A 13,156-nucleotide genomic window follows, 5' to 3' on the forward strand; every position below is an offset into this window, starting at 1 on the left:
TCGTTTGTTCTAAAGCGAACCAACGACTGAACGATAATCGCTCTCTTTTCATTCGTCTGTCATGTTATGCAGGCTTAAAACCATAGTTGGCTCGTTCGCTTGTCGTTCGGTTTACGCAGCAATCGTTGAGTCCCTCATACAGAGAATGTGTAAGAATGAAGGATTCTGAATGATTCTCATGTGAATGAGCCAACGATGATAATCGTCTAAAAGGACCCTAAATTATGGTGTTTATAGAGTAGTTGATGTGGAGTCCAGGAAGCCCCTTTTATGTTGCCCCGATCCCCCGGCACAGTTAGTGCGTGCCCGCCAGCTGGACTCTTACCAGAAGGCTGCGCACGCACCTTCCCATTCATCTCCATGCGAGAGCGTGCACAGCAAGAGTCACTCTTTTCAGATACTGTGCCGCTTAGTTGGTGTAGCTTAGTCCGTCATGGCTTATGCCGTGCTGCTGAGTTGGTACTAGGGTTACCGGTAGTAAGCCGCTGGCCAAACCCCGGTATTCATGTCAGGGTGGCAGTGCCACTAGCATTCTGCATACAGTGCCGCGAAATTGCGATTTTAACATTACAAGTCCCATAGACCCCTGCAGAAAAAAAACGCTGCGAATTTCGCAGTGAAAAAAAACCTGTAGTGGGTAGTCACCCTGAGTCAGTAAGTATATGGCCATTTTTTCTGTGATTGTTTCTATATTTCCCTTTCTCTGATGTATTTATATTAGTATAGGGACCCACTACAAGCAAGGAACCTTGACGCGGTTGGTGGGCTGATGTATCTTGGCCAAAATCTAACTAATACCTCACATTTATTATCTATTATTTACCTGCAGTGCAGCTTTTAAACGCCGGGGAGCCCAGGGTGGCAGTACCAATGTGGTTCACTTTTTGAGGTGCAGGGCAACCCGCCGAACTATTATGGCGTCATTAATAGGTTGCTGGTCTGCATGGTGCACTACACATATTGGAAGGTCTGGCACTTTGTATCCACTCTGTGTGGGAGTGTACACCAAGCAGCTACCCCCCTCTATATTAAGAGGCTGTGTGAGTGGCTGTTTCATCAGTGTCCCTCACAGGTGTAATTAGCTCCCTCATTTGGTAGTTTGCTGCCTGCATGTTGAGGGGATGCAATTCTCAGACTTCCTTATTCAGTAAGTATATGGCCTTTTTTTCTGAGTGTCCAAGAAGCAAATGGATTCCTCCATTTGGGGGAAAATTCCTTCCTCACTCCCTAATGGCAATCAGACTAATCCCTGGATCAACCCCTAAGCCTGGGTTCACACGGGGCGTATTCCCGTCGGAAATCCCGCGGTTTAAACCGCAGCCGAAAACAGGGGGTTTCCGACGGGAGAACTGCCGCGGAAAAACCCGCGGCGGCTTTGAAGCGGTCCTTCCACCGCGGCCGGCGCTCCCATAGAGGAGAGCGCGGCTGCGGCGGAAAGAAAAAAAGAATGGACATGCTGCATATTCTGAAACCGCGGCTGCGGCGGCCGCAGCCGCGGTTTCAGCCGGACTTACCGCAGCGGATTGGCCGTCCCGTGTGGATGAGATTTCTGAGAAATCTCGTCCACATGGCTGGCTAATCCCGAGATTAGCGGCCGCGGGTGGACTTGCTGCGGCAAAATTCTGCGCGGAATTGCAGCTGCAAATCTGCCCTGTGTGAACCCAGCCTAATAGTTCCTACCTGCCTGTATAGAAAATAAAGAGGATTTTACCTAAAATCCAAGTTATTCAATACCAAAGATGCCGAGCCGTTGCTCAGTTCTGTTAATGGACTAACATCTACTGCAAACATGCAGCCATTCTGCTCAGAGTACTGCAGATAGTGACTACACTACCTGGTCCTTAAAGGGGTTTTCCGAGACTAAAACTATTGCTGACCTTTCTCAGGATAGGTCATCAATAAGTGATCATCAGGGTCTGCAGCTCGGGACCCCGTTGAGCAGCTGAAGGGGCCACAACAATGTTTTGCGTCACCGCTGGGGCATGTTCCTGCAGCCCCACAGCCTGATAAAGGGCCATGCCAGGCTGAGACGTTGCTGTTTTGTATCCCTAGAATCACAATAACATGTTTATGCATGATTTTTGCATCAAAATCAAGTGTGTGCTGTCCGACTGTCATATCCAATAGGGGGCGCTGCAGAGGTATTGTTCCATCTCCCTTATTTGCACATATTTTCCATAAGAGCCTGCAAGGCCTTATAAGTCTCCTCATTCACCTACTAGGTGCTCCTTAGGGGGAGATGATACCCTATCCGACCTACATCTATAGATCTCTCACTAGGCAAGCTAGAATCCTACTGCACACTGATGAGGGGTAAAAACTCTGAAACAGCTGTCTGTGTATGGATTCTGGCTTTTGGTTTTCAATTTCCAGTCATTGTTATAAAGACCTGTATAAAGGGTCAGACATTGATTTGTGTATTACTCAGTGTTTTACCACTGTGTGAGCCGGATATCGTTGCATATGGCAGCAATTGTGACGTGCATGGCAGCGTATCTCACGCACGCAGTCATGTGAAGTGTGACCAATTAAAAACCCTGTTACCAGAAAGAAGGGAAACCTCAGTCAGGCTGACATGGCAACCTGCCGCAGCGTCGGAGACCAGCATGAGGACCTAGATGCTGGCGGCTAGGTGAGGTTTTTTTTTCAAGTAGTGTAGCTAGGGTTTATATTTCAAGCCTCCCCCGAAAATCACTGTAGGGCTTATTATTGGGGGGAGGTCCTATTTTCGGGGAAAGACGGTATCAATCTATCTTTCTGTTTCTATCTCTCGCGCTCTCTCTCTTTCATCTATCTATCTCATCGATCTGTCTGCCTGTTTATCTCTCATCTATCTGTCTGCCTGTTTATCTCTCATCTATCTGTCTGCCTGTTTATCTCTCATCTATCTGTCTGCCTGTTTATCTCTCATCTATCTGTCTGCCTGTTTATCTCTCATCTATCTGTCTGCCTGTTTATCTCTCATCTATCTGTCTGCCTGTTTATCTCTCATCTATCTGTCTGCCTGTTTATCTCTCATCTATCTGTCTGCCTGTTTATCTCTCATCTATCTGTCTATCTTTTTTTATCTATCCATCACTCTCATCTATCTATCTGATAGAGATAAAGAGCCTTCGGCATCATTTCAGGTGCCAAATCACAATAGATTTATTGCCCCATAACACAAAGAACTGGCGACGTTTCGACCTGAATGTCTTTATCAAATCTATTGTGATTTAGCACCTGTAATATTGCCGAAGGCTCTCTCTCTCTATTTGGTAACAGTTTTGGGAGAAGAGGTTTGTTTTTTCCATCTTTGGTTAATGCATTGCTCTGCGCAAAGGGGGGTTAAAAGTGGTGCTGCCCATGAAAATTCTTTTGATATTTTATCTATCTATCGGCCTCTCTCATCTGTCTATCACTGTCATCTATCTCAGCTATCCCTCTCTATTTATCTATCGGTCTCATCTATCTATCACTGTTATCCATCTATCTAAGCTATCCCTCTCTCATCTATCTGTTATTATCTCTGGTATTAGTTATACATCTCCATGTATATACTGTATATAATTGCACACATGCGGCTTTTAATAGTGTATGCAGTTTCTTAAAAACGTGTGTGGTTTTTGAATATCGCATGCAGTTATTTTGTGCTTTTCTTAATTGTGGTTCAAAAGTTCAACAAAAAACATGAACAAACTCTAAGGCCATTCTCACACATGTGTTCAGAAAACGCAGCTCAAAAATCGTGGCATTTTTACCGCAATTTTGAACGGTGGTTTTGAACACATGGTACAGAGTTTGACAGCGCTTTTTAATGTACCCCACCATTGTGTTGGGTGAGGAGATGCGTTAAAAAACGTGAAAAAACAAAAATAGAACAGACAGCTCTCGAAAACCGTGGCGTTAGAAACACAGCGTTTGAGTTAAGGTATGAGTAACCCCATTAAAATCAATGAGCGTTGTACCGCAATTAGCACGGTGCTCAAGACGCCGTGCTAATAGCGGTAAAAAGCGGTGGTGTGTATGAAAGTGGCCTGCGGGGCTACAAACAAATTTTCATGTAGTGCAGGAAATGAGTCATGTTTCCAAAGATTATGCCAAGGGGCAGATCATGTATGGAAATTCGTTTTACAGCTGTATGCACCACGTTTTAGGTATGGGTACGGGGGCCCCGCGCACTGAACTTTTGCATTCAGGCTCCTGAGCCTTTAGGTACGCCCCTGTTGCCAGCTTCACCGCTGTCGGATCCCCTCCGGTGCGTCACATACTGCAATACGGGCTTCAACCAGCAAATGGTGCCATTGTATAATGGCAGATAAAGAAAACCCCCTAGGAAACCTTGAATCCAAAATTGGATTGGAAATGGTTAATACCTAGTAACTGTTAACATAAGGTGCCTTGTAGAAGAAAAAAAAAATGAAGCACATACCCACATGTCCACATTGATAACACTTGAAGACATCTTCGCTATGACAGGTCACATGCAAGTTTCTAACGCTTTCACTTTCGAAGGATAGAGGGCATTTTGTGCACAAGAACTCTTCGCTCTTCTGGTCATGGCCTCTCATGTGGCTGTTCCACGCACTCTGGGTCATGAAGCGCTTCTCGCATATCTGACATTGGTAGCTCTTTCTTACCAAGCGATGGCTTTTTATGTGTTTTTCCATTGGGTCCCATTCATTCATTGATTCACCACAATACAAGCAAGTGAAGCCCCCGCCATGTTTGTGGCACTGCACGTGTACTTTGTAGGTATCCTTTGTTTCAAAGTCCAGCGGACAAGAAGTACACTTATAACTTTTTGTCTTATCAGGGTAGGTTTTGAGATGATCACCCGATAAGGAGGACAGACTCGTAAGCTTTCGACTTCTGCTCCTTGTTCTTGCAGATTCCCTTATTGAGTTACTTTTAGAAACTTTTGTCTTAGTTGATAAAGAAAGGGGTCTCAGATTGGAGATGCGGTACAGACCCAGAGACAAGAGGTGCTCACACTGAGCATCATCTTCACCTTTACTTCTGGGAGAATTGGCAGAGCTTGAAGGTGGCATGGAGTCGCTTGGCATTGATTCATCTAAGGGAAACTCCGACTGTTCTCCTTCAAATAACGAATTCACTTCACTTGCGCCGACGAGATTAGTATTTCCACTTTGGTCCCCGAGACTCATATCACAAGATGCTGGGCTCATAGTAGTCATAGTATTCAAAATTCTGTATAAGAAGGGCATCTTTTCTAAGTTTTCCTCATTCTCTTTGTTTTCTTGAGTCATTTCGTCTCCGATGCCATAGGAATCGCTTTCTTCTTGCTCGGTGCTCTGTGTACTCAGAGGGGTCTGATCCAGCTGATGCACATCCAACACGTGAAGGCAGATTTTATTCTTCAAGCTGCTGGTAAACTGACAAAGTTTGCATCTATAGACCTCCAGTAAAAATACTTCCACCAGGTTGGCTATCCTGGCGTCTAGGTCTTGTGCCGTAGATGCATAAAACCTTGTTGTGGTCACCTCCCCGTGGATATGTAATGTTGTCGGTGCGACACGCTCAAATTTGTACTTCAGTTCATTCATTTTTCAAAGGAAAAGAATTAAGAATACCTAAAAAAGTAGAAAATAAAAAAGATTAATTACTGGGAAAGCAACATGTAAAATGGGTGGGACATTAAAAATATATATATACTTTCAGGCAGTTGCGGTCAGGTTGGAGCAGTTTGCTCATGGATCACATACACCTGGGAGTGTGGCACCATGATCTCCTGGAGTGGTCGAACAAGGAGGCCATGGAGGAGGACGTAGGTGCAATCACCTTACTGGATGCACCAGCTATACAACCCAGTAACAGCCCTCCAGAGACTACTACCCCACAGGCTGAACCCACCATCTCTGATGTCCTGCTGCCGGTAAACCACTAGAACCATGCTCTTGCTACCCCGAGCCAAGATTTAAAGGGCATAAAAGAGGACATATAGTAAGTCAAGATCTTAAAAAGATGGCCAAGTGCACCCCTACAGTGGAGGGTCGGCTGGCACACACATTTATGTTACAAAGACATGGTGGAGGAGGTTCAGGCATATCACGCTATGATGTGATGTAATTATGGCATCGGTAAATATAATGTCTTGGAATGTTCGGTCTTCGAATAGATAAAAAAAGAAATTGTCTGCAATTGTGTTGCAAGAAACTCATGTGACCCCGGATGTGATCGCCAATCTTAGGAGGTAATGGATTGGTCATCAATATAATGCTGTTTTCTCAGCCGGCTGTAGCGGCGTTAGCCTGTTAATTCATAAGGATTTTATGGTCTGGACAGCGCCTCTATATGTCTTGACCTGATGGACCTATAATGCTTCACAGATGGTGATAGTACTCCTGTGTAGAACTACAGGTAGCATCCCACCACCACCTAAACAGAAGTACTACACATAGCACTCCCTTCTACACAGGAGTACTACAGGTAATACCCCACCACCACCTAAACAGAAGTACTACACATAGCACCCCCTTATACACAGGAGTACTACAGGTAGCACCCCACCACCACCTACACAGAAGTACTACACAGAGCACCCCCTTCTACACATGAGTACTACAGGTAGCACCCCACCACCACCTAAACAGAAGTACTACACACAGCACCCCCTTCTACACAGGAGTACTACAGGTAGCACCCCACCACCACCTACACAGGAGTAATTACAAGTGGCACCCCCGCTTTAACAAAAGAGTACTATAGGGAGTACTACAGGCAACACCTCACCACCAACTACACAGGACTACTACAAGCAGCACTGACCCTCCTCTCCTCCACAAGAGTACTACAACTATCCCCCCACTAACTACTCAGGAGTACTACAACTAGCCCCCCCCCCTCTTCTCCTACACAGAAGTACTACAACTACCCCCCCCCCCCCTCCCTCTTCTCCTACACAGGAGTACTACAACTATCCCCCCCTAACTACTCAGGAGTACTACAAATAGCCCCCCGCCCTCTTCTCCTACACAGCAGTACTACAACTAGCCCCCCCCTCCTCTTCTCCTACACAGGAGTACTACAACTAGCCCCCCCCCCTCTTCACCTGCATAGGAGTACTACAAGTAGCCCCCCACCCCACCCCCATCCCTCTCCTAGAGTACTACAACTAGCCCCCCTCCTTTTTCTCCACAGGAGTACTAAAACTAGCCCCCCCTCTCTCCTCCACAGCAGTACTACAACTAGCCCCCCCCCCCCCCCACAGACTACTACACTAGTTCTACCAGTGGCCAGCTGCAGCTCTATGCGGTGTAGTCCCCGTGTCAGACTACCTCACTGATTACACTAGTTCTACCAGTGGCCGGCTGCAGCTCTGTGCGGTGTAGTCCCCTGCCGGACCCCTCACTGACTACACTAGTTCTACCAGTGGCCGTCTGCAGCTCTGTGCGGTGTAGTCCATCTGCTAGACCCCTCACTGACTACACTAGTTCTACCAGTGGCCGGCTGCAGCTCTGTGCGGTGTAGTCCATCTGCTAGACCCCTCACTGACTACACTAGTTCTACCAGTGGCTGGCTGCAGCTCTGTGCGGTGTGGTCCCCCTGCCGGACCCCTAACTGACTACACTAGTTCTACCAGTGGCCGGCTGCAGCTCTGTGCGGTGTAGTCCCCTGTCGGACCCCTCACTGACTACACTAGTTCTACCAGTGGCCGGCTGCAGCTCTGTGCGGTGTAGTCCATCTGCTAGACCCCTCACTGACTACACTAGTTCTACCAGTGGCCGGCTGCAGCTCTGTGCGGTGTAGTCCCCCTGCCGGACCCCTCACTGACTACACTAGTTCTACCAGTAGGCGGCCGCAGCTCTGCGCGGTGTTGTCCCCCTGCCCGACCCCTCACAGATGCTACACTAGTTCTACCAGTAGGCGGCCGCAGCTCTGCGTGGTGTTGTCCCCCTGCCGGACCCCTCACAGACTACACTAGTTCTACCAGTAGGCGGCCGCAGCTCTGTGAAGTGTAGTCCCCCTACCGGACCCCTCACTGACTACACTACTTCTACTAGTAGGCGGCCGCAGCTCTGTGCGGTGTAGTCCCCCTGCCGGACCCCTCACTGACTACACTAGTTTTACCAGTGGGCGCCTGCAGCTCTGTGCGGTGTAGTCCCCCTGCCGGATCCCTCAGTGACTACACTAGTTTTACCAGTGGCCGGCCGCAGCTCATGAAGTCCCCCTGCCGGACCTCTTACTGACTACACTAGTTCTACCAGTGGCCAGCTGCAGCTCTGTGCGGTGTAGTCCCCCTGCCGGACCCCTCACTGACTACACTAGTTCTACCAGTAGCCGGCTGCAGCTCTGTGCGGTGTAGTCCCCCTGCCGGACCCCTTACTGACTACACTAGTTCTACCAGTGGCCGGCTGCAGCTCTGTGCGGTGTAGTCCCCCTGCCGGACCCCTCACTGTCTACACTAGTTCTACCAGTGGCCGGCTGCAGCTCTGTGCGGTGTAGTCCCCCTGCCGGACCCCTAACTGACTACACTAGTTCTACAAGTGGCCGGCCGAAGCTCTGTGTGATGTAGTCCCCCTGCCAGACCCCTCACAGACTACACTAGTTCTACCAGTAGGCGGCCGCAGCTCTGTACGATGTTGTCCCCCTACCGGACCCCTCACTGACTACACTACTTCTACCAGTAGGCGGCCGCAGCTCTGTGCGATGTTGTCCCCCAGCCGGACCCCTCACTGACTACATTACTTCTACCAGTAGGCGGCCGCAGCTCTGTGCGGTGTAGTCCCCCTACCGGACCCCTCACTAACTACACTAGTTCTACCAGTGGCCGGCTGCAGCTCTGTGCGGTGTAGCCCCCCTGCCGGACCCCTCAGTGACTACACTAGTTCTAGAAGTGGCCGGCCGCAGCTCTGTGCGATGTAGTCCCCCTGCCAGACCCCTCACAGACTACACTAGTTCTATTAGTAGGCGGCCGCAGCTCTGTGCGGTGTAGTCCCCCTACTGGACCCCTCACAGACTACACTAGTTCTACCAGTAGGTGTCCGCAGCTCTGTGCGGTGTAGTCCCCCTGCCGGACCCCTCACTGACTACACTACTTCTACCAGTAGGCAGACGCAGCTCTGTGCGATGTTGTCCCCCTGCCGGACCCCTCACTGACTACATTACTTCTACCAGTAGGCGGCTGCAGCTCTGTGCGGTGTAGTCCCCCTGCCGGACCCCTCACTGACTACACTAGTTTTACCAGTGGGCGCCTGCAGCTCTGTGCGGTGTAGTCGCCCTGCCGGATCCCTCACTGACTACACTAGTTTTACCAGTGGCCGGCCGCAGCTCATGTAGTCCTCCTGCCGTACTCCTCACTGACTACACTAGTTCTACCAGTGGCCGGCTGCAGCTCTGTGCGGTGTAGTCCCCCTGCCGGACCCCTAACTGACTACACTAGTTCTACAAGTGTCCGGCCGCAGCTCTGTGCGGTGTAGTCCCCCTGCCGGACCCCTAACTGACTACACTAGTTCTACAAGTGTCCGGCCGCAGCTCTGTGCGATGTTGTCCCCCTGCTGGACCCCTCACTGACTACATTACTTCTACCAGTAGGCGGCCGCAGCTCTGTGCGGTGTAGTCCCCCTACCGGACCCCTCACTGACTACACTAGTTTTACCAGTGGGCGCCTGCAGCTCTGTGCGGTGTAGTCCTCCTACCGGACCCCTCACTGACTACACTAGTTTTAGCAGTGGCCGGCCGCAGCTCATGTAGTCCTCCTGCCGTACTCCTCACTGACTACACTAGTTCTACCAGTGGCCGGCTGCAGCTCTGTGCGGTGTAGTCCCCCTGCCGGACCCCTCACTGACTACACTAGTTCTACCAGTGAGCGGCTGCAGCTCTGTGCGGTGTAGTCCCCCTGCCAGACTCCTAACTGACTACACTAGTTCTACAAGTAGCCGGCCGCAGCTCTGTGCGGTGTAGTCCCCCTGCCGGACCCCTCACTGACCACACTAGTTCTACCAGTGGGCGGCCGCAGCTCTGTGCGATGCCCGCCTGCCGGACCCCTCATTGACTACACTAGTTCTACCAGTGAGTGGCCGCAGCTCTGTTCGCTGTGGTCCCCCTGCCGGACCCCTCACTGACTACACTAGTTCTACCAGTGGGCGGCCGCAGCCCATGTAGTCCCCCTGCCGGACCCCTCACTGACTACACTAGCTCTACCAGTGAGTGGCCGCAGCTCTGTGCGGTGTAGTCCCCCTGCCGGACCCCTCAGTGACTACACTAGTTTTACCAGTGAGTGGCCGCAGCTCTGTGTGGTGTAGTCCCCCTGCCGGACCCCTCACTGACTACACTAGTTCCAGCAGTGAGTGGCCGCAGCTCTGTGCGGTGTAGTCCTCCTGCCGGACCCCTCACTGACTACACTAGTTCTACCAGTGGGCCCCCGCAGCTCTGTGTGGTGTAGTCCCCCTGCCGGACCCCTCACTGACTACACTAGTTCTACCAGTGGGTGGCCGCAGCTCTGTGCGGTGTAGTCCCCCTGCCGGACCCCTCACTGACTACACTAGTTCTACCAGTGGGTGGCCGCAGCTCTGTGCGGTGTAGTCCCCCTGCTGGACCCCTCACTAACTACACTAGTTCTACCAGTGGGTGGCTGCAGCTGTGTGCGGTGTAGTCCCCCTGCCGGACCCCTCACAGACTACACTAGTTCTACCAGTGGGCGGCCGCAGCTCTGTGTGGTGTAGTCCCCCTGCCGGACCCCTAACTGACTACACTAGTTCTACCAGTGAGCGCCCGCAGCTCTGTGCGGTGTAGTCCTCCTGCCGGACCCCTCACTGACTACACTAGTTCTACCAGTGAGCGCCCGCAGCTCTGTGCGGTGTAGTCCATCTGCCGGACCCCTCACTGACTACACTAGTTCTACCAGTGGGTGGCCGCAGCTCTGTGCGGTGTAGTCCCCCTGCCGGACCCCTTACTAACTACACTAGTTCTACCAGTGAGCGGCTGCAGCTCTGTGCGGTGTAGTCCCCCTGCCGGACCCCTCACTGACTACACTAGTTCTACCAGTAGGCGGCTGCAGCTCTGTGCGGTGTAGTCCCCCTGCCGGACCCCTCACTGACTACACTAGTTCTACCAGTAGGTGGCTGCAGCTCTGTGCGGTATAGTCCCCCTGCCGGACCCCTCACTGACTACACTAGTTCTACCAGTGAGCGGCTGCAGCTCTGTGCGGTGTAGTCCCCCTGCCGGACCCCTCACTGACTACACTAGTTCTACCAGTAGGCGGCTGCAGCTCTGTGCGGTGTAGTCCCCCTGCCGGACCCCTCACTGACTACACTAGTTCTACTAGTGGGTGGCTGCAGCTGTGTGCGGTGTAGTCCCCCTGCCGGACCCCTCACTGACTACACTAGTTCTACCAGTGGGCAGCTGCAGCTCTGTGCGGTGTAGTCCCCCTGCCGGACCCCTCACTGACTACACTAGTTCTACCAGTGGGCTGCCGCAGCTCATGTAGTCCCGCTGCCTGCCCTCATGCCTGAGCCTGACAACACCGCGGTGTCCGCGCCCCCCGAACATACCCAGCCGGCACACGTGGGCTCCCCGCCGGCGGCGCTGTCCCCCTCTGACACCAGCCGGCCAGTAGACGCTTCCGGCCCCGCAGCCGCCTGTTGCTCTTCGTGTTGCTTCCCGTCAGCGGCGGTGCTACAATCTACAGCTGTTTGGGCTTTTTTTTTTCTCCTTCAATAAACTTTATTGACAGCAGCACATGTCTTTTCATCAGCTTTCAGGAGAGAAGCCGCGCTGAGTGAAGCGGCAGCAGGCAGCCCAGCCTGTCCTCTGTCCTCTGTCCTCTGTCTTCCCGGCAGCCCAACCTGTCCTCCATCCTCCCGGCAGCTGACCTTACAGGGACTCTGCCTGTCCTCACACTATCTAGTATCCGGCTGCTTTCCTTCTTTCCAGAATGTCTGTGAATTAGTGTTTAACCCCTTAGTAACACTTCCTTTTTTTGTTTGTTCTTCTTTCCCTGTCAAAAAATCCTACGTCCGGTCTCACACGCCATCCGCACGGACGAGCTGCGGTGTTCTGTAGGGACGAGCCGCGGTGTTCTGTATGGACGAGCCGCGGTGTTCCGCACAGACGAGCCGCGGTGTTCCGTATGGACGAGCCGCTGTGTTCTGCACAGACGAGCCGCGGTGTTCCGTATGGACGAGCCGCGGTGTTCCGTATGGACGAGTTGCGGTGTTCTGTATGGACGAGCCGCGGTGTTCTGTATGGACGGGCCGCGGTGTTCTGTATGGACGAGCCGCGGTGTTCTGTACGGACGAGCCGCGGTGTTCTGTATGGACGAGCCGCGGTGTTCCGTAGGGACGAGCCGCGGTGTTCCGCACAGACGAGCCGCGGTGTTCCGTATGGACGAGCCGCGGTGTTCTGTATGGACGAGCCGCGGTGTTCTGTATGGACGAGCCGCGGTGTTCTGTATGGACGAGCCGCGGTGTTCCGCACGGACGAGCCGCGGTGTTCCGCACGGACGAGCCGCGGTGTTCCGTATGGATGAGCCGCAGTGTTCCGTATGGACGAGCCGCGGTGTTCCGTATGGATGAGCCGCAGTGTTCTGTATGGACGAGCCGCAGTGTTCCGCACGGACGAGCCGCGGTGTTCTGCATGGACGAGCCGCGGTGTTCTGCACGGACGAGCCGCGGTGTTCCGTATGGACGAGCTGCGGTGTTCTGTATGGACGAGCCGCGGTGTTCCGTATGGACGAGCTGCGGTGTTCCGCACGGACGAGCTGCGGTGTTCCGCACGGACGAGCCGCGGTGTTCTGCACGGACGAGCTGCGGTGTTCCGCACGGACGAGCCGCGGTGTTCCGCACGGACGAGCTGCGGTGTTCCGCACGGACGAGCCGCGGTGTTCTGCACGGACGAGCCGCGGTGTTCTGCACGGACGAGCCGCAGTGTTCCGCACGGACGAGCCGCGGTGTTCCGCACACTTTGCAGAGATAGAACGTTCGCACGAGCGGATAGCGATTTCCACATGCGGAAATTAAACAGCAGCATCTTCTATTTTTGTGCGAATTCCGCACGGACGGCTTCCATTGAAGCCAATAGAAGCCGTCCGACCTGCGGCCCGTACGCAGTTGACGTTGCGAATAGATGGCAGGTACCCGCCTCATCGCCTAGTGACGGTGTCGGACAAACAAAGATTAAAAAAAAAAAAATCTCTACTGCGCATGACCGACGGTGA

At 52.4% G+C, this 13,156-nt stretch overlaps 1 protein-coding gene across 1 annotated transcript in view; it reads right to left on the bottom strand.

Moving 5' to 3' along the window:
- The window catches only part of LOC136579033 (zinc finger protein 260-like), a 38,089-nt gene extending 26,451 nt beyond the window's left edge, over positions 1–11,638 (bottom strand). Inside the window, exons 1-2 of the mRNA XM_066579285.1 lie at positions 11,493–11,638; positions 4,412–5,573 (exon numbers count right to left, since the gene is read on the bottom strand). Coding sequence (XP_066435382.1) covers positions 4,412–5,546 — 1,135 coding nt within the window. The 5' untranslated portion in view covers positions 5,547–5,573; positions 11,493–11,638. The remainder of the gene's footprint in view (positions 1–4,411; positions 5,574–11,492) is intronic.
- Positions 11,639–13,156: the final 1,518 nt, after the last annotated feature.

This window comes from Eleutherodactylus coqui, chromosome 9 (genome assembly GCF_035609145.1).
Source record: "Eleutherodactylus coqui strain aEleCoq1 chromosome 9, aEleCoq1.hap1, whole genome shotgun sequence".
NCBI classification, from domain to species: Eukaryota; Metazoa; Chordata; class Amphibia; order Anura; family Eleutherodactylidae; genus Eleutherodactylus; species Eleutherodactylus coqui.